Genomic DNA, 24,714 nt, shown 5'->3' on the forward strand with positions numbered 1-24,714 from the left:
ATAAAAAAAGGAAATCTTAAAATGTCTTTTAATAAATGTTATTACTCACAAGCTACCCAAATAGTCCTTGAGCAATATTTTTGGTAAATCCACTTCCCGAGCACGAGCAGCTACATACATAGCTGAGACTGAGGCAGGTGACATTCCTCTAAGAGGGTTATCAGTTTGACAGGCAGCTCCTGTGTAACTCAAAGCTGGGGCTAGAATGACCATTAATTAGGGCGCCACCATCCCTTTGACACCGTTTCAAGTGACACACATTTTTGTCTTCTACTTTGGTAATTAATCAGAGCCCCTGTTAATCAATGGAAATATCAAAACACAGACTTAACAGGGGTCCCCCCCCCCTGCGTGTAAGGTGCTGACCACACGCTGTGTGCCTGTAAACAGGATTTACATACATATGTAACATTTTCCACTGCAGTTTGCTCAACCACCAACCACACGACAGTTGTGATGGATGAGAGGGAAAAACAGCAGCAGCAGCCAAATGTCCACTTTTAAAGTCTTACATGCTCCATTTGAAATGTTGAAGTTATACCAATTAGTTACGATCCCTCCCTTTAAATATTTAAAATGTCCAACTGTTGAAATGTACTGGCTACCTCACACACCGTCAGGAGCAGGTAGAAACGAGTCACGTTGCCTACACGTGTGGGAGCCGGGGACATTTAAGGTTTTCCTACCTAAAAACAACATTTCTTTTACAGACATGGTACGCAGTTATATGATGCAACTATCCAGATCCACTAAATGTTTTTACGAGGACTTTGACAAAAACTGAATCCAGAGATATATGAAACTTATTGAACAATAACTGCAGTGATAAGATTTAGTGTGTTAAATTGTTTGTCAATTTAATATAAAGCTACCGCTAACAGACAGTTAGCTTAGTTTAGCATTCAGACTGGGAACAGGGGGAAACTGCAAACAAAACCATTTCCCAAAAAATTACAAACAATTTCTTGAATGTGGGTAAAAACAGAATAAGAATAATCTGTTTGTTTTGCGCTTGAAAATAGGGAGACTATGAATCATTGTCATAATATCTTTATTAATGATAGTTTCATCAATAAAAAGGTGGGTCCCACAAATATGTTTCATTTATTTCTTTCCCATAAAACACTCATTGAGAAAAGACATATTCATAAATGTTGTCAAATGCAGTTTGTCACAATAAAAGCTAATTAATAAAAACAAATAGTTACACAAGTTGTAACTGCCTCGGACATTTAGAATGGGTCTTTGGCATTAGTTGACGGCACTTATGGTTATCAGTGAGAGAAAAATACATTTGTTCATAATAACTTCAACCCTTGAATATCTTGCCAACGCCTGTTATTGTTGTGCTATTCATACGGAATATTCTTTACGCAAAGTAAATTAGCAGGTTCTCATTAACTGAATATACAAAATGCCTTCGATGCCACCGACCTTACGGCACAGTCTAAATAATTCAACGGAAGAACTATAAAGCCGAAAACTACCATACTACAAGAGATCCTATGTGCTGTGTAGCACCATACATCTTACAGAAAGTTAAGAACCCGTCCCATTAGAAAAAAACATACTTGGTACCAGCGTTAATTCTCAGAGGTCATGCAGCTGAACCAAGCGTGCACACTGGGCTTTAAGGTCTTGAGCCAGAATGTCCGAGTGCAGGTGAAATCCAGACGACCCATGACTCCATCACCGCCGTAACCTGATTCTCTCCAATAAGGCAACAGGAGACCCTGCAATTTAAAAAAAAACAAATAACACCTGGTTTGGGAAGGAGAAATCATGTAAAGGAAGTCCGGTGTCAGATGTTCTGAAAAGAACACACGCTTGATCCAAAGCCACTGAAAGAGGAGGTCATCATTCTGGATGCAATATGTGAATATGACTCACATGTATCAGGTTATTAGTGTGTCTGTATAATAGGATCATGGCTTCTGTTGCACTATTGTTTACCTTTAGACAATGAAAGCTCATCATGTCGCAGACGGTGCCTTGATCAACGCTGTTGCTGTCAAATTGCCAGTTGGTGGTACTACTACTTCTGGGTTGCTAAAGAAATAGGACTGAACAACCAAACAAGGAAAGGAAAGTAAAACAAATGTAAAACAAGCAATTACAATATTAGGAGAAACTAAACTCAATCAAAAACTAAAGCTGGTGTCTGTGAGTACGTCTGCGGCAAATAGTCAGTGTTAAAAGAGAGAATGCAGGATTACTATAGGTATTACTTTGTAGACTAATTACATGAGTCCAGACATATGACACCTCTGTGCACAGCCCTCTCTCACACCAGTTAGCCAATGCAGTCACAGTTTCCAATCAAGAGAGTCTCCCCAGAGGGAGTGAACTTGACACTATCAGGTATAGTCATTTCCCAGAAATACACAAGAGACACAAAATTATCCGTGTAGTGTCTGTGATTGACATCGACAAGTTAGGTCAAAGCTTGGTCATGCCACTGAGATCGTTGAGGACGAATGAAGGCGAGTCAATCATTGCCGTTATCTACACCAAGATGGACAGGCGGCTTGAATCAAAGGGTTTAATGGAGACGTAGTTTGCCAAAGGGACAATGGAGTGTTGTATCTCCTTTCCCCCGAACAGATGTATTTTCCATAAAATCAATTACCTTACAGCCAACAGCAAGCAGGACGTTGAGCAAAACAATGGAAGACATGATTGCTATCATAACTTTGGGGTGGTCTTCTCTGACTGCAGGCCAGAAAGTCATCACCAGAACTGAGCCAGAGAGGCAGAGAGCCACCACGATGGAGCACCACCTCAGCCATTCATATGGGAAAATCCATAGGACCTTAAGTAGGAAACAACAGTGCAATGTATAATACGCACCTCATTTTACCAAGACACGGTCAATGCTTTAAATGTATTCATGAAACATTGGGAATAAGTATTAATCAGCTGCCAAGATTTGTAATGAAAGGTAACAATGTTTTGTATTATATGCAATCATTCAATAGAGTTCTAAAATCAATTTATTCATGGACATCGCCAAAAGGAATCAATGGGTTTAGGGAAGAATGTCACAGACTAAACCTTTTACACCTGTTATTCTGATACAAAATTCAGGTCTTACCACTGCTGGAATGTATATCGCAAGGGAATATCCATACACACAGGTAATCTCCAAAAAGGAGTATGACACTAAGTTCATGATCTTGTTGTTTCTCCAAAGCAGGACACCCCAGAGGCCAAGTGGCACAAGCCAAGCATAGCTGAAGATCGCTGTTGCAGCTATGGTCACTGGAAAATAAAATAAAAAGAATGTGGTATAGTTTCCTCTTACAATACGACCTGAACAAGTGAGCCATGAATGCCAAAGAATAACAGCACTTACCTTTTTGAAACTGTGGGGTATACTTATAGTTTGGTTTGCCTAAGAACACCACAAAGTTGGATAAGTTTCCACTGATGGCAAGGGCAAACACAAGGGTGGTGCAAATCCAGAAGGGTCCTGAAAGCACAAATATGAAGCATTAGAAATTCAGTTTGTGTGCCAATTTGTTTAAACAACAATTGTTACAAATATTACAACATTTAAGCTACAGAACAGGGGTACAGTTTTCTCTTTTTTTTCCAAACAGAAATCTTTGACAACCTCTAATAATTAGGACTTGAGTGTTAAACTGTGCGAACCATAAAGATCAGGATTTCTACGAAGGTGGACATGAATGAAGTTCTTTCCAGGCCATGGCAGCATTGATCCAATGATTCTTTCCTTCACCTGAAAGAAAAGTTAATAACCATTACACATATAAGCTATTCAAAACTACATTTCTTCTGAACACCTTACTACAAGACAAGATGTCACAGTGGTTATAAGTTATTAAATTAAAGTTATATATTACGTGATGGGTCTCGATGTCAAAAAACTTTTGGTAGTACTCAAACGTCCAGATGGGGGCACTTTTCTTTTGCCCAGAAAGAAGCTTCAATTGGAGAAGAAAAAAAATTAGAAAAGCTAAATAAATAATTGATACAACAACATTTAAATTTGTGCAAACCTCTGTCGTGTCATCACTGGCAAGTGGGTCCAAGTCATCAACATCAGGAGTGAAACCTGTAGCTTTTCTCTGCTTCTCAGGCATGTCATCATCCTCAATGCTAATGGTGGTTGCATCTCTGTTGGCATCCAACAGATTGCCAGCTTCTTCAAATTCTACATTTCATAGCATGAAATAAATGGAAAATATTAATCCAAAAGTGGACCTCTTTTTTTTTTTTTGAGCTATTGATTGTTGCTCCGGATGCATCACAGATGGGAAGAGCTCAGTAAACTGTAGCAAAAACATAAATGAAGCAACTTAATTTCCTAATAAAATAGACGATTGTGGAGGACACTTACCTTGAAATTGGAAGGGATCGTTTGTCGACGCCATTTACACGGATTCAAACTCCGTGACGTGGATCGTCTCACAGGAATTTATCGGCAAGTTAATGTTGAACAAAAGCAACTTAAGGTAATTTTAGAAAGCTGTTGAGGAAAGAAGCAACCTTTTAAAGACCCTACTCATAATGTTACCTTCCTCGTATGTTGGTTTTAAAATGTAAACTAATAGCAACATAGGGAGAGGGAAACAACGTTATAAATGTGCTTAAATTAGCTACCAAATACATAAACAACTAACATTAGCTAGCTAACTAACGTTAGATTAGCTCATTTACGAGCGTAACTTTAAGACTAGGGACAAAGCAAGAGAGCCTCAGTTTTATTTAAAAATCCAGTACATAGTATTGGTTATTTGTCTTTAAACAATGCATCCTTACCAAATTATCTATCAAAACCTCTAAGAATCATTTCCCTCAACTAGGTTAGCGTTGGCCGGAACCGGATATACTGGTCATGTAAACAAGCCTTCTTCTTCCTGTTACTTAACCTTTCCAAAGTAAGGGTTTGAATTTTTTTAATTTAATAAATAATAAACTGTTTCATTATGGGTTGCATAATATGTTTATATAATATTTATATGTAGGATATTTCCAATATATTTCAACATTTTGGGATCTTAAAGCGAGTTTATATTAGTAGTGGACTTTTATTTTGAAGTTAGCAAGCAAAGACCACCACAACTGTGAAGTTGCACGGTAGGCTAAAACAAGGAACTCTAAAACAATTCACTCTAAAAAACGAGCAAGTAGTAAATAACTTGGCTTTATACGCGAAATAAGTTAGGAAACAATAGGAGATAATATAACAATCTTAATTAAGACTTGGTGGTCCTTTTGGTCTTGGTTTTAGCTCAGTCAACGACCATGGATTAGCTAACTAGCGAGCTACTTTGGTTTTTTAATGCTTCAGTTAGGGTTAGGCACGTCATCTAGCTGATTAAACGTGCATAAGTCAAGAGTTTTGTCCTTCTCACGGGAAAAGAAAAAGTGTGACCTTACTATGGACAATAGCTCCATTTATGTCCGAGAAAGAGGCAACCTTCGTCGTGTCAGTGACATAGTCCTGGCACAGCCAAAGCCAGTGTCATCATGCAGAAGGACGAATCCCTTTGTGTTGAGAAAAGAGCACTTCATATTCACCTACAATGCAGAGGGAAGTCTGAGATACACCACAAAATCTCTCTTTGACATCACTCTGTTATTCGTAGCTGACAACATTAACCATGTGGACTCTCTGGTGGGCTTCCCTGAGCAAATAGGAGACAGACTTTTTGCAGCAGCAGAGGAGAATCGTGTATTTTTAAACGAAGACATTTCTTCAAAAGCCCTGCAGTTATTCAATGATGCATATGGGGAGATGGTGCTTGGATCCCTCTGTCTGAGAAATAGGTAAGTTATAGTGCCAATATAACTCCAGCTTAACCCAGCTTGAGTTGACCGGGACAGCAACTCTTGTCCCTTTTTTAATTTCTGCAGATTTCCACTCTTGCATGAGAGGATGGATGAAATAAAAACATTTCATAGTTTGAAGTCTCTGGATCTGTTTGGCTGCAGACTGGGTGATGATCATGAGATATTCCAGCATCTAACATCCAGCTCATTGGCAAGGTAATAACTTATTTCTCAGTCCTAATGACATGATGAGGAGAATTTAATACTAACACTTCTGCCTTTCTTCTTCAGCAGCCTCGTTCAGCTTTTCATTGGTGGGAACAGTCTGTCAGATGTCGGCCTCCAAAGATTTACTACACCTATCCGGATGCTGAGGAAGGGACTGGACTGTCTTCAGTTACTTGATGTTTCCTGTTAGTAACCCACATATTTTCCCATTGTAGTGGCAGCGCAGATACTAACACCTCCCCATTTAAAGATGTTGATTCATCAATGATTCTGTTTCTTGTACAGATAACCCTATCTCAGCGAGGGCTCTTAGATACCTCACATGCTTCCCCAAACTTGAAAATCTGGATGTATCTGGGACTAGTTTGAAGGTACGACAGTAACGGTTATGTGGAACGCTTAGCTGCAGTTTATTGTGATGCTGACATCTAAATGTAATTTATACCTCCAGCTTGGCACAGGATTGAAGACAACCATATGGGACCTGTTGGGGCTCATTTACTCTGAGAATCCACTGGACTGCTTTGATCACTCAAGATGTAAAACAGAAGGTTGGGCAGAGCAGGTAATCTATTTTCAGACGTTAATAAAAGTAAACATATGTTTCTGTAATGTAAGCACTGCTCTTTAATTGAAGGCTAAATGTAAGCAGATGTAGTTCTGTTAGACATCTCATAAATAAATGCATTGTTTGCTTGTCAGGTTGTAAACCAGTGGGAAACAAATAGCTCACAAATGCCAAAACAGAAGAAAATCGACGAATCCAGAACATCAGCGCTTCGCTTTTGTAAGTTCATTTTTAAATCAACTTCACGTTGTAATAGGCTGTTGTTGTTTTTTTAACGTCAAAATGATGTAAGATGGACTTAAAAGTGTTTTTTTTTTTTTTTTTAATTCTCTAGTTGGCAGGCAGAAGTTTGTCAGAGAAGTACTGAATGCAGCACCTTTGGTATGCAAGAGCGAGGAAGAGGCCAAGAGAGAGAGACTGCATTTCTTCAGACCTGCAGCAAACAACCACAAACCGGAGAAAGAGACTCCTTCCACAACAAACGAACAAGCCAAGCCTTCCTGGCACAATATCAAAAAAAGGCAGCGTCAGTCAGAAAGGTGTGAGAGTTCACATCAAAGTCCTCCCACAAAACGTTTGTCCCCAGCAGCTCTTACCGCAGAGGACGTTGACTTGTTGAACAACTATTAAAGTTTACGTCCATGTAGCATTCCACAAGGAGCAGCTGGGATACGTCGGTTAACTTGTAACATTTAGGCTCAAATGACAAGAATCGTTTCTAAGACGTTTCCAAACTGTAAACACTTTTGCTTGGATACAGGTGGTGTTGTTTATATATTTTTTATAAATAAAGTTTAGTATTTTGTATGTGTCCACTTCCTTGCCTGACGTTTTGTTGTTTGGAAACACAACCAAAAGGATTTTTAGACAAGTGTGCTCATCAGACAAAATATGGCTCATTACATCAATACTGTATTACTAAGAGGGCGAAGGGAACAACTGCCCTGGAGCGGCTCCATGCTTAGTGTTTGAATTAAATTATTACCTTATTACATAATCTCACGGGCCTGTTTTGAAGAGGGTTCCCGTGCAAGGATTGTGTTTATATGTTGCATATTTATAGTGTAACTGTTAAAATAATTACACGATGGCCAGTCTTTTGGCACCTGCATTACCCATAATGCAACTTTGAAGTCAAACATTTCGGTCAGATTCAGGTGTGTTATGATTGTAGCAGCTAATGTAGTCCCATTCCACAAGAGGTCTGCTAAACTCCACACTCCCAGATTCTTTTCATTTTCAAACTTAGTCCTCAGCCCAAACTGATGCAAGTGACACCACTTGAGGCAAATATTACACTTTGCTCAGCTACTTCTAAAGCTGCAAAAGGCTTTTTGCAATACTTACTCCCCAAGACCTGTAAACAGACTTTGATGTGTAAAATTGGTGCAGTTCCACTGTAAATCTAATTATCGCAGCAAACCTGTAGGCTAGGTAGTATTCCACCACAGAAACACTGCACATAGCACAAAACGTGGGAGTACCAGGGTTAATAGGTGGCCTTGCTGCTCAGTTCTGTCCATGAGCAACCTAGCATTATGTTTTGTGCAATTGCTGCATCTCCGACGTGTCACATCAGAGCAGTCCACACAGTTTGATCACATATTGAGGATATTCACACCACAACAAGGAAAATGGCTACGTTAGCTGTGGAGTTTTAGATTCCAAGATACCCACCTTTTAATTCCAGTGGTAAACCGGTTGTGTGATGATTCATTACTGCACATGCAAGCCCAAAGAGACGCCACTACCCTGTCTACCGCACAGGAAACTAGAGCTATTCTTTGCAGCCATGCGGAAACAATTGGCTGCCAAATTCTCATTTTCAGGGCATTAAGATTTAATATTTACTTTAATCCTGCAGCTACATTGTTGTGTTGGAAATGTGTTTACCGATCGAGTCCATGTTAGCGACAGTATATAGTGATTGAAAAAAAAAAAAAGTCACAGCCATGTCACGCCATTGTGTTTAATTCCGATCCATCATTGTGAGAACAGACAACAGTGAAGCAGGAAAGACCTGCGTGTACCGTCACTATTAATTAAGATTAAAGAGCATAGAACTTTATTGTAAAATTCAGTTTCGCCTGTAAATCACCGCAGTAGAAACATAAAAACAAAAAAAACAGGGAGAGTCTGCAATATTAGCGCAATCTACTTTACCAAAGGTTGAGGGTATGGGTTGAAACCTGTATCACTTCAAGTCACAAATAGTTCATTTCACCAGTCAATAAAATAAGCACACCAACAGATCGCAAAAGCACACGTCGAAAAATGAAGAAAAGTCCCAAGACATATTTTACTTGTACTGCTGCCATCACTATATTATAATGCCTCAATTTTACCAATATACAGAAGAAACAAAAACCTTTTCATTACTCCAAATTTAAAAAGCATCAAAAAGGGTGGACGAGACATTATATCAGTAATACAAAATGTTCTGCAAGTAGTTTAGACCAGAGGATAAAAATAAAGATGATTCATAAAAGAGGAGATCCCTTCTTTGCTACGGCGTCGGCTTCTAGACGTCGGACTGGCCCAGGTCGACTTTGGAAGGGAGCGGCCCGGCCTCTTCCTCTGGCCCTTTGGAGGTAACGATCAGCAGGGAGGATGCTGGATATGGAGTCAGTTTCTTTTCCCTTTCATACTCCATGTCCCCATAGATGCTCAATTTCTGAAGGAAATATAAAAGAAATTATTGTTTTGGCTTTTATCATTTTTGACACTGCCAACATAAATAGCACTCTAAAGTGAAGATAACCACAACCTTGATTATCACTACAATCTACAATAACAACTACAATGCAGTACGTTCTGCAGCTCCAACCATCTGTTTCACATTATAGGCGTTTAGCTCTTCCCTTTAGAATAGTTTGGCACTTTGTTACAGACTCCTATATGCTGAGAGTTGGACGGGAAGACCGACGCGACTTTCACATATGTGCGGTAAATACGACGCTTCATCCAGCAGCCGGTTAGCTCAGCACAAAGACTGGAAGCAGTGAGTAGGGAGTACAAAGACAAAACTACAACACCCTAAAATGACACTTATAAAACATTTACATGTCTAGACTGAGCTTCAACCAAAGTGTCAGGAATCTCTCAAAAAAAAAAGGAGAGCACAGAACTTACCTCAGCAGGTACATACTGATCTACAGCAGTTGCCACAGTGGCACAGCAGATCCAGATCAGGACCAGCACAGACAGGATCAGAGTTGTGGTCAGGATCCACCCTGGTAGCCAAGGATTCCTGAGAACATTACAAAATATTAAGCCGTTGATGTCATGCTCTACGAAGTCAACTATTTAACTCCCTTCACAATGTATAAGACACGTGTGCTAACCAACCTTGAAAGACAGCTGAAGAGGTTGTATTCATCGTCGCCGCGCTCCCTGGTCATATCTCTGTCCCTCTCCTGGATTAAACTGCGATGGTATTCTTTGTAAACTGGGCTCAACCCGGGGACTTGAAAATAAGACATAGAAGTTACTTGACAAACACATTTACCGCCCTTTTCTGTAAATTTCCAAAAATCTACGATCTGGCATTCACACTTCACGCTACGATTGGTCAGCCATAGGGGAGAGGGGAGCCACGGTGTGAACTTTGTACACAACTATTTCTGTAACGTCTGTTGTGAGCAACATGTGCAACCTTGTGAATGTCTTGCCCACATATTTAAAAGGATATTGATATATTGCTCCTCCTCCCAGTGTTTTTTTCTAGTATGACACAGGTCTTCTTAGGTTCAGGAGAATACACTAAATCAAAACTTTACTTACAGCTCCTCTGTGGCTCTTCTTTAACGTCTTTCTCCACTTCAAACTGGGGAAAGAAATTGGACTTGTGGTTCAGTCTGTTTTTTACTAGCGTCACATTTGCATAGTACCAGGATTAATGGAGGTGTTTGCATGCAGAAAGTAGGATTAGATCGACTAGTTTTTCCTCCTACTCAGTACAATACCTGGAAAATGACAACTTTGCCATCATCAGCCTGGAGGTAGAACGTCCAAGTGGAGGTGATGAAGCTGTGGGCCTGACTCATTACGTCCTCCCAAAACCCTCGGACCAGAGTCAGGGGGTACAGCATGTGGATCCTCGGCATCATGGCCTCCAACTGAAAACAAAAAAAAACAAGCAATACTAAAGTACACGTTTCTTTATTGAGATACTTGTATATCAATCCATACGGACAACTGAGTGGCTGTTACATCACTTGCACCTGATCATGCCGTTTCTCAGCAAAGGGAAGCTGATTCTGACAGCCCAGGTTACACGCATACTGCTCATCAGAATGGATGTAGGCTTCACGACAGGCTGCAGAAGTTTTGATGTGGAGAGAGGCAACAGATTAAACAGGATTACAGTTACAGTAATGTAAGCCGTTCACTTATTATGAAATTGGGCGTGTGATTATATGCAGACACACCCGTTTTAAAGCGTTACAGTCGGTGATGTTTACACGGATGTAGGCCCAGGCCTAGACACTGTACATCGGTGAATTAAAAAGGTCAGGTGCTCTGTGCATGACTTACTTGATTCACACTCGGTTTTGGTCTGATTCAGATCATCGCTGTCACGAACAAACTGACAAATGGAGAACAGACGGCAGCCTCTCTGACAGGCATAGAGTTCCTCCTCCTGCAAAACAGACGGGACCCCTTCATTACCTCGACAAACGACAACAAACGTGAAATAACACCCACTTTCAACTTTCGCACACGCTCTTCTTCGCAAACATTTGATTAAAAAAAAAAAAGGTGGCAAAGTGTATAGGGCCCACTTTCGCGTCGCCAAGTTATCAAACGTTAGCTAACGCTAGCAGACACTACTTTCCTCTTCGAGAGGAGTACTCACCCGGGGATACGTGTGCAAACTGTATGTCATTTCACATGACTTATGGCAGGATGCTGTGTTTCCCAAAACGCTGTCGAATACATCTGAAGATGCTGATGTGTACGCAAGTAGGACAAACAGTCCCAACATACAAACAAAGCAGGAGCGGGTCCCCATTTTGTCTGCGAAAAAACCTAAACAAACAACACGCTCTTCTTCCTCCTTCTTAATCGGCCTGTAATCTCGCGAGAACTCTGCCTCACGCGTGTTTATAAATGTTTTGTTGTGTTTAAGTGTTCCTCGTAAACTCTTATAACAAAAAATTGGTTTTAACTGTGTGAAAACGTCTTTTTATTTTGCAAACTAAGCCTTATTGGTTTCATGAATTTTAGGCTACACTCGCGCACACAAGTTATGTTAACATCACCTTTTGTATGCACAATTATATGCTTACAAGTTTGTGTTTTCTTTGGTGTCCTATGCTTGCTGATTCTGTTGTGTCTTGTTGTGTATAATTGGATCCTGTGTGTATGTTGTTTAATTCCATAGGCTAATCAAATCAAGCTGTACACAAATACTTTCTGCAGCCGCACAATGCAGAATATTATTTTACTTAGTTGAGTACACAATATGTTTGCATGTACATAAAAAAGATGAGCAATATTAGACACAGACAATATTAGTTATACATAAATCCAAACAACTGCATTTTAATGTGAAATACATCATTTGTATACTAAGACATTGGTTTTGCTCCCTAGACATGTCTCCTAAATAAAGATGTAAAGTAGGAATTCCCTCAATAATGAACTTGATTGAATTCCTACTAAACAGGAGTTATTCAACTAAATTCAAAAGCAGTCATTGAACCTGCAACCTGGCCAAAGCATGTGTGTGGCAGATAGATAAGGATTTATTTTTGCTGTACTTATTCATATAATTGTTTGGTAATTTCAGTTTGAATCATTTGTACTTCCACAGCTCTCAAACACACAGCTTGTTTCCCACCTTGATGGATCGTGTCCACAGTACTGTTATTTCCGTCAGCACTTGAAGGCAACATTGGTCGCTACTGTTTACTAGCAATTCTGCTGCAGCTAGCTAGCTTTACCAAACTGATTTGTCACAGTTGCTGTTATAAAGGAAACTATGAATTAGTGGAGTTTGGACGAATGACTTGAACCAAGCTAGCAATGTGTTTAATTCACATAATTTCTAACGAGATTAGAGTTAGTTTTAATGTTAAACAGGTAGTTAAGTGCTAATATCAGTTAGCACCGATGGTCTCTGGACCCTCCTTCTCGGTTTCTGACCTGAACTTAGTTACCAGCAACTAAGTCCCTTTAATAGAGCAGAATTTAACTTTTTAATCGCCTTTTTGTCATTGTTAGTCTACCAGGTAGCTTGTTACTTTTGTATTTAAAGATGGACAAGTTTCTAATGCGGCTTCCTAAGGGGGAAACACCTACAAAATCGAAAAGCAACGAGAAGGTTTACAAACAAGCTACAATTGAATCTTTACGGGTGAGCTATCAGTCCTACATGTGAATGATCTGACAACGGCAATGTTAATGTGTGACAAACCTACTTAAGTAATGTATTGCCCTTGTGTTTCTTACAGAGGGTGGTTGTGATTGAGGATATCAAGCGCTCAAAGTCCATCTTGGAGCTGCCAGAACAGAGCAAAGACAACCTGCTGACTGCCCTGACAGAGCTGAGCAAGAAGATCCCATCCAGGGAGGTGCTCAAGTCCACTAAAATAGGTAGACGAAGGAAAACTTCCCAGAAGTTATTTTACAATTTGCTCGTCAAGCAGAGAGATGTCTTGTAAAGTTCAGCCTACATTGTATTATCCTTCTGCTCAGTATGTAGCACAGACTGTAAAACAACCAAGTCCATTTAAACTCATTTAATGAACAGTTCAAAGGTTGACATACTGCATGGTTGCGGCACCATTAATACTCTAAAGCACAAACAGCTTTTAAAATGGTGTTTACCTCAGACATGCCAGACCCTTTTATCAGATTCACACTAATTAGTTCAACACGTTATGAAAACCTCTCTTTCTTCTAAGGTCACACTGTCAACAAAATGCGGAAGCATCTGGACCCTGAGGTGAGTTCAATGGCAGCAAAGGTTTACACTGACTGGAGGACATTCATTGAGGAGAATTCCAATAAGCCGTCTATTGAAGTTCGCTCCGACAGACAATCTGAAGGACTCAGGAGCAACGCTAGAAGACTAATGTCTGAGGCCCTGGAGGTCAAGGTGAGACGGAGCGTCTCCGTGAATTCTAATGTAATGTGCACTACTTATTCTGTTTAGCCAACCTCTCATTTACATTTAACATTACATTGGCTGTGATGTTGTAGTAAAATATAAATTGATGGAGAATCTGTTACTCGTAGAAGAAGAAAAAATACAGTATGTTTGCAAGTTTAGTCATTTTATATATTTGTTTGTTTATCTATGTGTGCATCTTCTTATCTGACCCACAGGAGGACTCTGGTCTTATAGACAACATTGAGAGAGAAGTGTTTCACCGCAGCTCCCGGTTAGTCAGCAGTTCATACAGACGGACTGTGAGAGCGCTGGTGTTTGCGTTCAAACACAACCCTGAGATCAGAACTCAAGTGAAGGACAACACGATGTCAGTCAACCAGCTGGTTTCCAAGTACAAGAAATAACTTGTTGTTACCTGCGCCAAGGAGGTTATGTTTTCCTTTCAGTTTGTTTGTTTGCCGGCAGGATTACGGAAAAAAAGACTCAACCGATGTTCATGAAACACGGTGGAAGGGTGTATCATGGGCCAAGGAAGAACCCAGTAGAATTTGAAGCAGATCCAAATCACGATGCGGTTACACAAACTATTTTTAAATATTAAGTTTCCTAGTTTTACTTTAAATGTGTCAAGGTTTTTAGACTCGTACACATTTACATTGTATTAACATTTTTATTATTTTCTGTAAAGGAGATATAAAATATTACACTTTGTGTCAGCAGCCTTACACTGTTTGATGTAAGTCACAGTCAAGAATAATGTATTGTTGGTAGCGATGCCATCTCTCCTTTTGTTCTGGAATCATGAATTGTTTTGTTGACGATCTGTTTTTATACTATTGGTGAAGATTGTTTATACAAAATATAATTGAAAATATGACAACTTAAGCGTTTGAGTCCTTTCTTTGTTGGATAAGCACATGTGTATATATTACTAAAGCAGCACCAGCCAAATTATAGCAATCACCATGAGAATAACAGCGAGAACACAGATGCTAATGAACACAATATCGCTCAGGTCATGAGGCACAGCTTCTGGACCCCCTGGATTTTCATTACTTTTATTGTCAGTTTGCTGGGCCTGCTCCTCGAGACGTCGCTCCTCTGCTGAAATGATGGACACTGATGCTATCTTCCGCAGGGCGTCACACTGCACTCTATATTCTTGCACATTCTGCTGCTTCCCATCAGAGAAATCAATGTAGAGTTTGTTTACCAGCACGGTGATGTTGCGGATTTTCTGTAGGGGATCAGGAGTTACAGTATTTAAAGAAGCAAATCACAAATCAATGTCTTTAACAGCTGAAGTATGGTAAATCATTGCCTATTATTTGTGTACCAGTTCAGAGACTGTGGCTAGTCACCTGGCCAGCAGTACCACAGTTGACAAACTGAGCAAGTATCTTGTATGAGGTGGCTGTCAACTGGGCTGCACAGGTCGGGTTTCCCAGGTAGATGCTCTCACGGTCCAGCTGAGGTAAGGACTGCTGTGGTATCAATATGGTGAATTCTGATCTTGTGCAGCTAATGTTTACAGGTACCACTTGGATTGGGGGGGGGGGGGGGGAGACATACACAGAAAGACACAGTTCACACTTTTTTTTTGAATGACGGGAAAGATTTGTTTGCAGAAGTAAATATTTTTGCATTTCAGTGGGAGTCGTACCCACTGAAATGTTTATATTTAGACTGTGAACATTGTAAGCAGTAGGGGGTGCATATCTTAAACCTACAGCACCCACAGTATTAGTAGAATTAACACTCGGATGATAATAAACATGAAGTGAAACATTCTGAAAATGAATCAGATGCCAACATAGGGAACATTTACCTCCAAGATAAGAAGCAGTAAACCCTCTATGAGCCTCATTTCTGTCCGTGTTGAGGACCACCAGCAACTTGTTGTTCTTTGAGACGAGAAAGGGGGGGTGCTCTCTGCCGCACCAGCGTCCCAGCAGGGAGTCAGTCTGACTTTCCCCGTCGTAAACCGCGACAGAGTCGTAGTCGCACTCGTCTGACAGACTGTTGCGGTCCTCCAGGTCCATGACAGGGAAGAACAGTTTGATGCGGTACCCAGCTGATAAAGTGATGCTCCAGTGGCAGTTGATGTTGTTTGGGTAGATGTTTGGGAAATGTGGGCTGCTGAAGTTGCCATTTACAGCTGACAGGATCTGCTGGCATTCACCTGTTAAAGTTGCTCAGATAAGTTAGTCAACTTTATTTATGTTAGATCGTTGCAGAACGTGAGTTCAGTTCAGTTTTTTTTGTGCAAAGATTGAGGATTGCTGCATCCACTGTTTGATATAAGTGAGTCTCACAAAAGTAAAAGTTTTATAAAAGTATTTCATTGGCAAAAAAAAAAAAGTTTAAAGGAATAGTTCCACATTTTAGGAATATTGGTTATTGGAGTTAGATGAAAAGTGTCAAACAGCAACAAAACGGTCTCTATAAAACATAAGTCATTATAAACATACTTATAACGCCTTATAGTCTGCTTCCAGCACTGTATAATTATAAGCTCATAAATAGCCATAATGCTCTAGAACAATAATCAAGTATATACTTATAAGGTGCAATATCATACTACTTCATAATTCCTGGTCACTCACAGATTGTGATGTTTTTGCAAGAATCATATTGTATTATAATTCCCATAGTTGTAATACATTATAATCTTTTAATAATGCATTAACTATCCTGAGGTATAGGCAGATTTAGGTGGTCATTGTTTGCTTTTAAGTAAATTTTAAAACAAATGTGCAAAGGTTCCTTTTTAAAATGCAAATTGCACATAAACTTAAAATAAAATGTGAGAAACACAATTGTTACAAACTAAATAAGTGAAGATTAATGACACAGTAAATTCAAGTATGTGTCAGAGTCCTTTTGCAACTGTGTTGTAGGGTTTTCACCCTAATGCCAATTGGTTTATGCTGGAGAAGGTCAAATGGGGACATTGTTTAATCAGCTGTCTAAAAGTTATTCTGCAGTGTTTGAATTGGATTTAAGTCGGAGGCTTTGGCTCGAACACTCAAGGACTTTTACTTTTCTTGTTGTGCTAGGAACGGTGCGAGTCGGGTGATGAGCATTGTAGCAGTGCTCTTCAATTTACATTTCATCAGATGACAACATCTTTTGTGTCATGTTCGAGGTCTTTCGTGTGCCTTGTTTCAAACCTACAGTTGTAATGTAACGTTATGATCCTTGGATTTCACCGTAGCTTTTTCTCTTGTGAAGAACGAATAGGATTTCTGAGAATAACTGTTGCTTTATGCAAACCAGAAATTATGAGTAATTAGTAGCAGTGACGAGGGGGGTGGAATACTGAAAGCACTTTATATTATATTATATTAAACTTCCCTACCTGAGTAATAGTAGGCCTTGAACCCTCGTCCACCGATGTTGAAGTCCGACTTGAAGATCACCAGAAGATGGTTGGAGGTGGTGACTACGTTGGGGGGTTTATCCACCCCGCAGTATTTGCCCAGATGGCGATGGGTGACTGTCGGGCCATCAAACAGGGCGACAAAGTCAAAATTACATCCCTCGTTGTTTTCCAGCTGGAAGTCCAAGAAGACCAAAGTGACCACACTGGTGTTGGACACGTGGATGGCCCAAGAGCAGTCAGCATTGTTGCTGTACTCCTGAGGGTATCCTGGACTGGAGATCACACCTGATAGACCAGTCAGGACTCCACCGCACACATCTAGACAGATAAGAATGTAAACTCAGATCTTTTTGTAAAAGAGCAGCATGATACAGGTGACATTAATGGGTACAATAACCTCTAGAGAGGGTTGTAATGATTGCAAATATATTCAAGGTCCCTAGAAGATCAATTCTAATGACTTTGGTGATCCCCTGACTTTTCGCCCAGCACCAATATGAGGTTAACATTTTAGTTTTTTTACTAAAATAGATAAAGTAATGGATGGATTGGTGTGAAATTTGGTACACACATTCACGGTCCCCCGGGGAATTAAGTGCAATAACTTAGATCCCCTGACCTTTCATCTAGCGCCGTCATCGGGTCAAGTTCCCATCAGCCTTACTATGTTTAGTGCTAATTAGCTAAGCATGCTAACACACTAAACGCAGATGATGAACATGGTACATTCTACCAGCAAATGATAAACATGCTAGCATTATCCATTATCATTGTGAGCATTTAGCTCAAAGCTCCACCGTGTCTTAAGTAGAGCCTCACAGAGCCACAAGCATGTCTGTAGACTCTTAGTCTCGTTTCTGAACGATGTTTTTGTGAGATCTAAGTTCTCCTGTGAGTTTACGCTCAAGAAGTTTTGGATTTTGGTATTGCCAGAAACAATTAAACTACATTTTGGCAAGTTAGCCCTCTGATCCCCCGTCATAATGCATCAAATATAACGAGTTACCTTTTCTGTAGCCAACACTGAAGCCCCGGTAGGCCACATGGCGGTCTGAATGGAAGATAATGGACATGACATTCCAAGAAGAGGTGAACTGTGGAGGGGAGATGTCACCACAAAATGTCCCAAGGAGGTTCCCTTCATCCTCAGCTATGCCATTGTAGATCTTGATGTAGTCGTAAGCACAGTTGGCGTGGTACTCCAGCTCAAAGTGGTGAAAGGTGAGGAGGACGGAGGAGCCCTCTGCCACCACAATCAGCCAGGAACAGTCGATGTTGTAGGGATACACGCCTGGGAAGTTTGGACTGGAGATATTGCCAGATGGAGCAGAGAGGATTCCTCCACATTTGACACCTTATAATTACAAAAGATCAATTTCATTTCAGCTCAACAGAAAAAGACACTGAATAAGAATCATGACTCTTTTCTTGCTTACTTATTTATTTGACTTACAACCTGACACAACCTCTCAAAATGCATTACAAGCTGACATTGAACAATTGAAGCCCAACTTTCTCTGGATATACAGTACCTGCAAGATAAAGCACTTCCATCAAATGTAAGCTTTGCTCCATCAGGATAACAAATAGCAACTCACCTTTTTTAGAATCAGCCTTGTCAACAAGCAGTAATAAATGAATCAGTATAGCCACCCGGAGACTCATGTTGTTATTGTTGATTCCTCTTTTGTCACGCCTTAGCTACACTACCAGCAGAGACGAACAACGGCAGCGCACAGCCTTGAGACATCAGCGGTGGTGCCTGTAGAGGTAATAGGACTTTGAAAAATTCATCCACCGCCTGAATGAGAAACCCGACACCGACGTGGGCCATGCTTTGGCCTCTTTGCTAAATTTTAATGACTGATACCCAATGAGCATGAGTGGCTTGTCAGGACACTGCTTTGGAGAGATGCTATACATTTTTAATGATGGTAGTCTCTCACACACACACACACACACACACACACACACACACAAAGACAGAATACCAGCTGCAAGGGGAGTTGATAAAAGAGACAGGAAGAAAGAGTATAGGACGATCACATTTGTCACTAATATAAATGGCTTCATTAGAGCGACGTGAGGGAGAGAAGATGTCGTGGACTAAGGGGCACTGTGGAGACTTTTCTTTTCTTGTGTAAAAGCATCTTAAGCACGACGCAAAGACATCAACGTCTTCACTTTGAATGGGAACGTAAGTCTATGAAGAAATGAATAGGCGTGTCCAGAATAAGACTCTTACTTTCACAAATGCTTTGTTGCTATTATAAGAGCTGCAGGGTTTTAGCACAGTCACTGAATATTTGAAGAACAGCACATTATTCAGCATAAAAGCTCATTTTTGATCTTGGTAAGTTTGACAAAACCGGAGAATGAAGACCGGAAGATGCGGCTGAAAGTTCCTCCTATCAGCACCTCTAAGGCTCACAAACGAACATGTTATGTGTAATTTGTTTTATTAGGGTCGGGGTATGTGGGTAACTATTTCATGGCAGGAGCATTGACATCCTGAAGTCTCTTAATGCTAAGCCAACTGTCTCCTGTCTCCTGGCAGTTTGGCATCAACCTTCTGATCTTAACTTATTTATCCCCCGCTGTTCCTTTAAGTTTAAGTTACCTCTCTAATATTCAATTATAGGCAGTCATCTTGCATTTAAATTTGACTTAAGTAAAAGCAGCCAAAGCATTTGCATTTTAATGTAATCAAAAATAAAAGCACCCGCTGTGAGGAATGGCTCCCGTCTCCGTTGTTTATGTTTCCACTGACGCTAACACCTGCAGCTTGTGTTTGAGTAGGAGGAAATTACATCCTATTCTGCTCTATCTAACAATTTAACAGTGCACCATACTGTGTATCTAATTAGCTCATCAAATGTTTTGCACACACCTAAAGTACAGTGATGTGCCATGCAGCTGTCCAATAAAAGTAATTGAGCAGAAAGTATATAACATCGTACTCCAGCACTCCAAACGTTCTTTAGTAATTCTGCTTATTTGATTCCACCTCTGTTTCATTATTTTATCCAATAAAACAATCAGTTTCATGATTTATTCCTTATTTCAAATGTTTTCTTACAAACTAATTGAAATACAGACAGCAGAAGTCACTGCATTGTGACTCCTAAGTAGAGTCATCTCTCTCTCACAGATGCAAAGCTTTTTTTTTATCATTTCTCATGTTGTTTACACTCTTCACACTAAACGCTGCAATGACTCTCAGAGATTTTGTTGTATTTCCCAAATGCCAATCGTATTCCCTGACTCATTCCTTCTGGTTTTGGCAGTTTTATAACTGAACAGTAGAGACAAGCGACAATAATCCTGACTCGATGGAGTGTATAACAGACAGGGAGATAAAGCACTCTTAGCGAAAAACCTATTCTGCAAATAAATGTTTGCTACTCCAGCAGTGCTGCTTTTAGAGGGAATATCTAATGGTTTCAGTGGGCGAAGATAATCCTTACAGAAACCTACTAGATGGTGCTGTTGCACTATGAAAACCCAGAGGGAAAATCACCAGTGGCTTTTAAAATGTCATGCCGAGCTGTAAGCTGAAATAAATAAGAATGTGATTAAAATCAGTCAAGTGTTTTTCACACAGCGGTTCCTGGAACTAAAATGAACTGCCTTGCCTTTGAATTTTAATTCTGTCCTCCCTGAAAGCTTGTCATTGTTCAAGGATGTGAGCACTGGGCAGTGCTGAAATGTGTTTCAGAAAGATATCGTTTGTTTAGAGCAATTAAAATCACCTATTAGCAAATAAATACTCCAAAAAAAACAAATAAGGTTGAAACTATTAGAAGAATAAAAGGGAGTTCCAGCCAAACAAATAGCAACCTTTTCACCTGGGTTTGCTTTTGGAGCTTAATTTAATGATGTTGGTCCAAATGTACATCAAATGAGCATTTTGTAATAATTAGTTGTATTCAGCAGTATAACAAAACTCATTATTATCCCTCTGAATCATCGGTGGACGGGATGTACTGGTTGGCAGGTCAGAGGAGCGTCTATATAAGTGTGTGTGTGTGTGTGTGTTGTTGTTGTTGTTGTTGTGGGCGGGGGCACTTGACAGCTATGACATCTTGCATCTTTTGATCCAAAATAACAAGAACCCAAATGATGCAAATCTTGTGTGCATAACATTTGTAATAAACCGTAATCTGTTTACAAAACATATTTTTCCACATCAAGAGAGATTATGTTCGATTCTGCTACGGCTATACAGGGACTGTTGGTAACCGCTCACTCTGATGAATGTTCTCTAAAGCTCCTGACAGTCAGGGGGATATTAGATGAATATATAAGCATATATGTCACAAGGCTATAAAAAGTTAATGTTTCTGACACAGCCTGCAGTTTGGCAGCACATCTCCACACCACCTACAAGTGTACTCGAGGTGAAATGGTGTCGTGATAGGCATGATTTGTCTTTTAATATTTTTTAATGCAGGGTGTATTTTCTTTTCTTTTTTTTTTACAGAAAGAGCCTATGGATAACCCTGAATCAGTTGATGCTGCATGCTGTTTGGTGTACACAACAACACATGTTTCATCCATATTGGATTTTTGACTCTTATTCCAGCAGCTTTTAAGAGCAGATTACACTAAAAACTTGTTTTCTAACAACAGAGATTTACTTAATGTCAAAGTATTCAACGTCACAATCGAATTTCTAAAGCAGTGGTGGCATTTTTAATGCAGGAATGGACCAGCTGAACTGAATGAATACAGAGGGAACATTGCTACAACCTTGTATTCCCAGCTGGTTATCACTTACAGCCAGAACATTTTTTTTTCTTTCTCCCTCCCAGTAATTTTGTTAACATTTTCTCAGTGCCACTTTGTTACATTTCCATCCTCTCTCTCTCTCTCTCTCTCTCTCTCTCTCTCTCTCTCTCTCTCTCTCTCTCTCTCTCTCTCTCTCTCTCTCTCTCTCTCTCTCTCTCTCTCTCTCTCTCTACCAAGAACAATATTGATATGTTACTGCACCTCCAATTCAGGGAGCTCACAGATTGGATTATGGACTATAATGAGCTAAGCCTCCCTCTATAGTTATGAGGGCAATGAAATCCGTTATCCAGGTTAAGCTACAGAAAGGAGAAAGAATTGTCTTCCCCTGACAACTTCAAACTACTTACCTTCACTCCGCTACATTAGACGAGATGATAGGTGTTATGTTGTTGGTCGTTTTTCTATTCTATTTATATAAATGTAATTGCATATATATACACCAAAGGTATCAGAGAAAATGACCACAGAAACAAAGTGAAAATGCAAATAATGAGACATTGTAAAGTCAGTGCTCGGAGGCTTAAATAGAAGATTTAGCTGTTTTAATTGGAAATTATTTTTTCCAACAATGTTGCACTGTATAAGATAATCTGTTTTATAAAACATACTATATGTAACACTAATTGGTTGTCATAACTGCAGCAGATATATTGTCTCAAAGATTGGTGTTTAAATTGAAATCATTACAACAGTTACAAATAGGAAAAACATAAACCTTTCAGAAATGAACTTGAATAAACCTAATGCATACATTACAATAGGATGTACAATACAACTGATACAGATACACAAATACAGAGAAAAGGCAGTAAGAGATTATAAAATGAGTCAGAAATATGACTGATTCACTAAATAATACTGTTATATAATTAAAATGGCATGTAAAAACGAATATAAGAGCCAAGCATGGTCCTTTGATGTTACGGCGGTCATCCCCAGAAGAGGTACTAAATTAAGATCTGTTTGGGACATCTGAAGCTCTCAAATTAATATGTTATATGTAATTTGTATAATTCATGTTGGGGGTATGTGTGTAACTTCTTTGAATGCTAAAGCAAGCCAACTGTCTCCTGGTTGTAGCTTCATATTTAACAAACAGAGTGGTATCGACCTTCTCATCTAACTCAATGTATCTCCCGCTGTTTCCTTAAGTATCAACACCACTCTAATATTGAATTATAAGTAGTCATCTTGCATTTCAATTTGACTTAAGTAAAAGTGTTAAAGAATTTGCATTTTAATGTAATGAGTACCTGCTGTGAGGAATGGTTGCTGTCTCTGTTGTTTATGTTACCGCTGAGGCTAACACCTGCAGCTTGTATATGAGTAGGAGAAAATGACATCGGTCTTTTATCGTCATTTAAAAAAAAAATAATACTAATAACAATGCATCAAATGACAACGTGAAAACAGTGTGACAGTATTAAATTGGTCGCTCCAAGTAATGAACCTGCAGAGAATCTGCAGCGCCTCTACACAAGATGCGTTCACGTACAGTAGTAGCTACTGAGTGTAGTCATCCGCGAATCGTCAGAGCTCTGAGCCCGGCACGCAAAATGTAGTAAAGCGCGCAAAACGAAGGAAACTAGCATTGAAGCGAGAAAAATATCACGTAGCTACAGTGAGTTAGTCCACAATCCGTATTGTTTTGTTTGTTTTGGCTCACTCTCATCGCTGTGTTGTTTTCGGCCGGATGGGGAAGCTGTTTTCACCCACAGTAGTACACCAACAGTTAACGTTACCTGTCCAACAGTTAGCTAACGTTAGCTGCTGAGCATAGTGGAGCATTTAGATGTTATCCCCAGAAGGTGACTATAAGACTTACATTTTTCAGTTAAGTTAAACTACAAAATTACTCCTAATTAATGTTTCTCCATAACGGCTTGGTGTGTAGTTAAGCAACTGTTCGCTAAAACGCTAGTTATATCAATTTAAAACATGGCGATATGACAATTTTGTATTCACAACTTGTTTTTACTGACCCCAAGTGGCAAAAAAAAAAGAAAGACATCATTGAAGGTATAAGTTGTCATGGCACATGCATCTCATAAGAAAGCTAGCCTGCGAACTGTCCCATAATGTCACTTTCAGGAAGGCTTTGTGAAGATATGATATGTTGACTCTTCCCAGACAAATACCAAGCTAAGCTAAGTGCTTGATGCTTGAGCTAGCTAATGCACCTTGAGCCAAAGTCTTGTTTCTGTTCAGTTCAACCTGCAACACTACTAACGTGCAGTGTTTTATTTAGCAAATTCTTGCCAGGTTGCTGCAATCTATTTGTAATTATGTATAATTTTCTTCTAGTGGCTGTGTATATTTTTTTGGGTTTTTGTTTGTTTGGCAAGTATAATGAAGTTTCATGCTGTTGTTGTTTGAGGAGATGAAGAGTAACTTGGATAGGTTGTGCAAGTTGTTTCCTGTTGCCTCATTGTGCACCTGGGTCCCTAAAAGAGGCTAAGATTGTGTTGCTTTAGGGATGTTGTCCAGCACAAAGCCTCTTCACATAATTGTTTCCCTGGATTACTGCTATGTGGTAAGCTTTTGTCACATAGAGGAAAGGTTGTCGTACTGTTGTCATGCTGCTTATCAATGCCACAAAACCTTTCATAGAATAAATGGTCTCCTCCCATATGAGTTTGTGTGATTTTCAAAAATGTTCAAGATAATAGTTCTGCTGCATAGATGAAGTGTTGGGTATTCAGACTGAAAACAGCATGTTGCTGTGGGTAGCTGTAAGATGATGAAATAGGATTCAGGAAGGTTGGTCTGAGTAATACATTGTGAGTTTGAAAGCTTAGCATACACCAAAACAGTGCACAG

General features: G+C 39.7%; 5 protein-coding genes across 7 annotated transcripts; 2 read left to right on the plus strand and 3 right to left on the minus strand.

Moving 5' to 3' along the window:
• Window positions 1-1,034: 1,034 nt before the first annotated feature.
• Window positions 1,035-5,526, minus strand: yipf1 (Yip1 domain family, member 1). Of its 2 annotated transcripts, none has more exons than XM_029454069.1 (10): window positions 5,407-5,526; window positions 4,364-4,492; window positions 4,023-4,177; window positions 3,867-3,947; window positions 3,655-3,742; window positions 3,356-3,472; window positions 3,095-3,261; window positions 2,630-2,812; window positions 1,954-2,063; window positions 1,035-1,733 (listed from the first exon to the last, which is right to left on the minus strand). In XM_029454069.1, exons 2-9 carry the CDS (start codon window positions 4,395-4,397, stop codon window positions 1,974-1,976), a joined length of 915 nt encoding a protein of 304 aa, XP_029309929.1. In that variant the 5' UTR covers window positions 4,398-4,492; window positions 5,407-5,526; the 3' UTR covers window positions 1,035-1,733; window positions 1,954-1,973. The 2 variants fall into 2 exon arrangements, with proteins under 2 accessions (XP_029309929.1, XP_029309928.1); XM_029454068.1 differs by lacking the exon at window positions 5,407-5,526 and adding an exon at window positions 4,786-4,893.
• On the plus strand, window positions 5,031-7,410 carry lrrc42 (leucine rich repeat containing 42). 2 transcript variants are annotated; one of them, XM_029454066.1, is made up of 7 exons: window positions 5,031-5,796; window positions 5,884-6,015; window positions 6,091-6,212; window positions 6,313-6,398; window positions 6,479-6,592; window positions 6,730-6,814; window positions 6,930-7,410. In XM_029454066.1, the coding sequence occupies exons 1-7, from the start codon at window positions 5,408-5,410 to the stop codon at window positions 7,223-7,225; spliced, it is 1,224 nt and encodes a 407-aa protein (XP_029309926.1). In that variant the 5' UTR covers window positions 5,031-5,407; the 3' UTR covers window positions 7,226-7,410. The 2 variants fall into 2 exon arrangements, with proteins under 2 accessions (XP_029309926.1, XP_029309927.1); XM_029454067.1 differs by having other exon boundaries at window positions 6,094-6,212.
• Window positions 7,411-8,548: 1,138 nt separating this feature from the next.
• tmem59 (transmembrane protein 59) lies at window positions 8,549-11,673 on the minus strand. The gene is made up of 8 exons (XM_029452650.1): window positions 11,454-11,673; window positions 11,132-11,237; window positions 10,819-10,913; window positions 10,561-10,713; window positions 10,379-10,421; window positions 9,944-10,061; window positions 9,728-9,845; window positions 8,549-9,269 (listed from the first exon to the last, which is right to left on the minus strand). The coding sequence occupies exons 1-8, from the start codon at window positions 11,607-11,609 to the stop codon at window positions 9,117-9,119; spliced, it is 942 nt and encodes a 313-aa protein (XP_029308510.1). The 5' UTR covers window positions 11,610-11,673; the 3' UTR covers window positions 8,549-9,116.
• A 760-nt stretch (window positions 11,674-12,433) lies between these two features.
• Window positions 12,434-14,600, plus strand: tceanc2 (transcription elongation factor A (SII) N-terminal and central domain containing 2). The gene is made up of 4 exons (XM_029453752.1): window positions 12,434-12,956; window positions 13,054-13,195; window positions 13,507-13,700; window positions 13,931-14,600. The coding sequence occupies exons 1-4, from the start codon at window positions 12,858-12,860 to the stop codon at window positions 14,117-14,119; spliced, it is 624 nt and encodes a 207-aa protein (XP_029309612.1). The 5' UTR covers window positions 12,434-12,857; the 3' UTR covers window positions 14,120-14,600.
• A 46-nt stretch (window positions 14,601-14,646) lies between these two features.
• cdcp2 (CUB domain containing protein 2) lies at window positions 14,647-18,934 on the minus strand. Its single transcript, XM_029453283.1, has 6 exons — window positions 18,811-18,934; window positions 18,107-18,454; window positions 17,077-17,418; window positions 15,544-15,897; window positions 15,077-15,255; window positions 14,647-14,952 (listed from the first exon to the last, which is right to left on the minus strand). The coding sequence occupies exons 1-6, from the start codon at window positions 18,932-18,934 to the stop codon at window positions 14,647-14,649; spliced, it is 1,653 nt and encodes a 550-aa protein (XP_029309143.1).
• Window positions 18,935-24,714: the final 5,780 nt, after the last annotated feature.

The sequence above is a fragment of the Cottoperca gobio genome, chromosome 17 (assembly GCF_900634415.1).
Source record: "Cottoperca gobio chromosome 17, fCotGob3.1, whole genome shotgun sequence".
Lineage (NCBI taxonomy): Eukaryota > Metazoa > Chordata > Actinopteri > Perciformes > Bovichtidae > Cottoperca > Cottoperca gobio.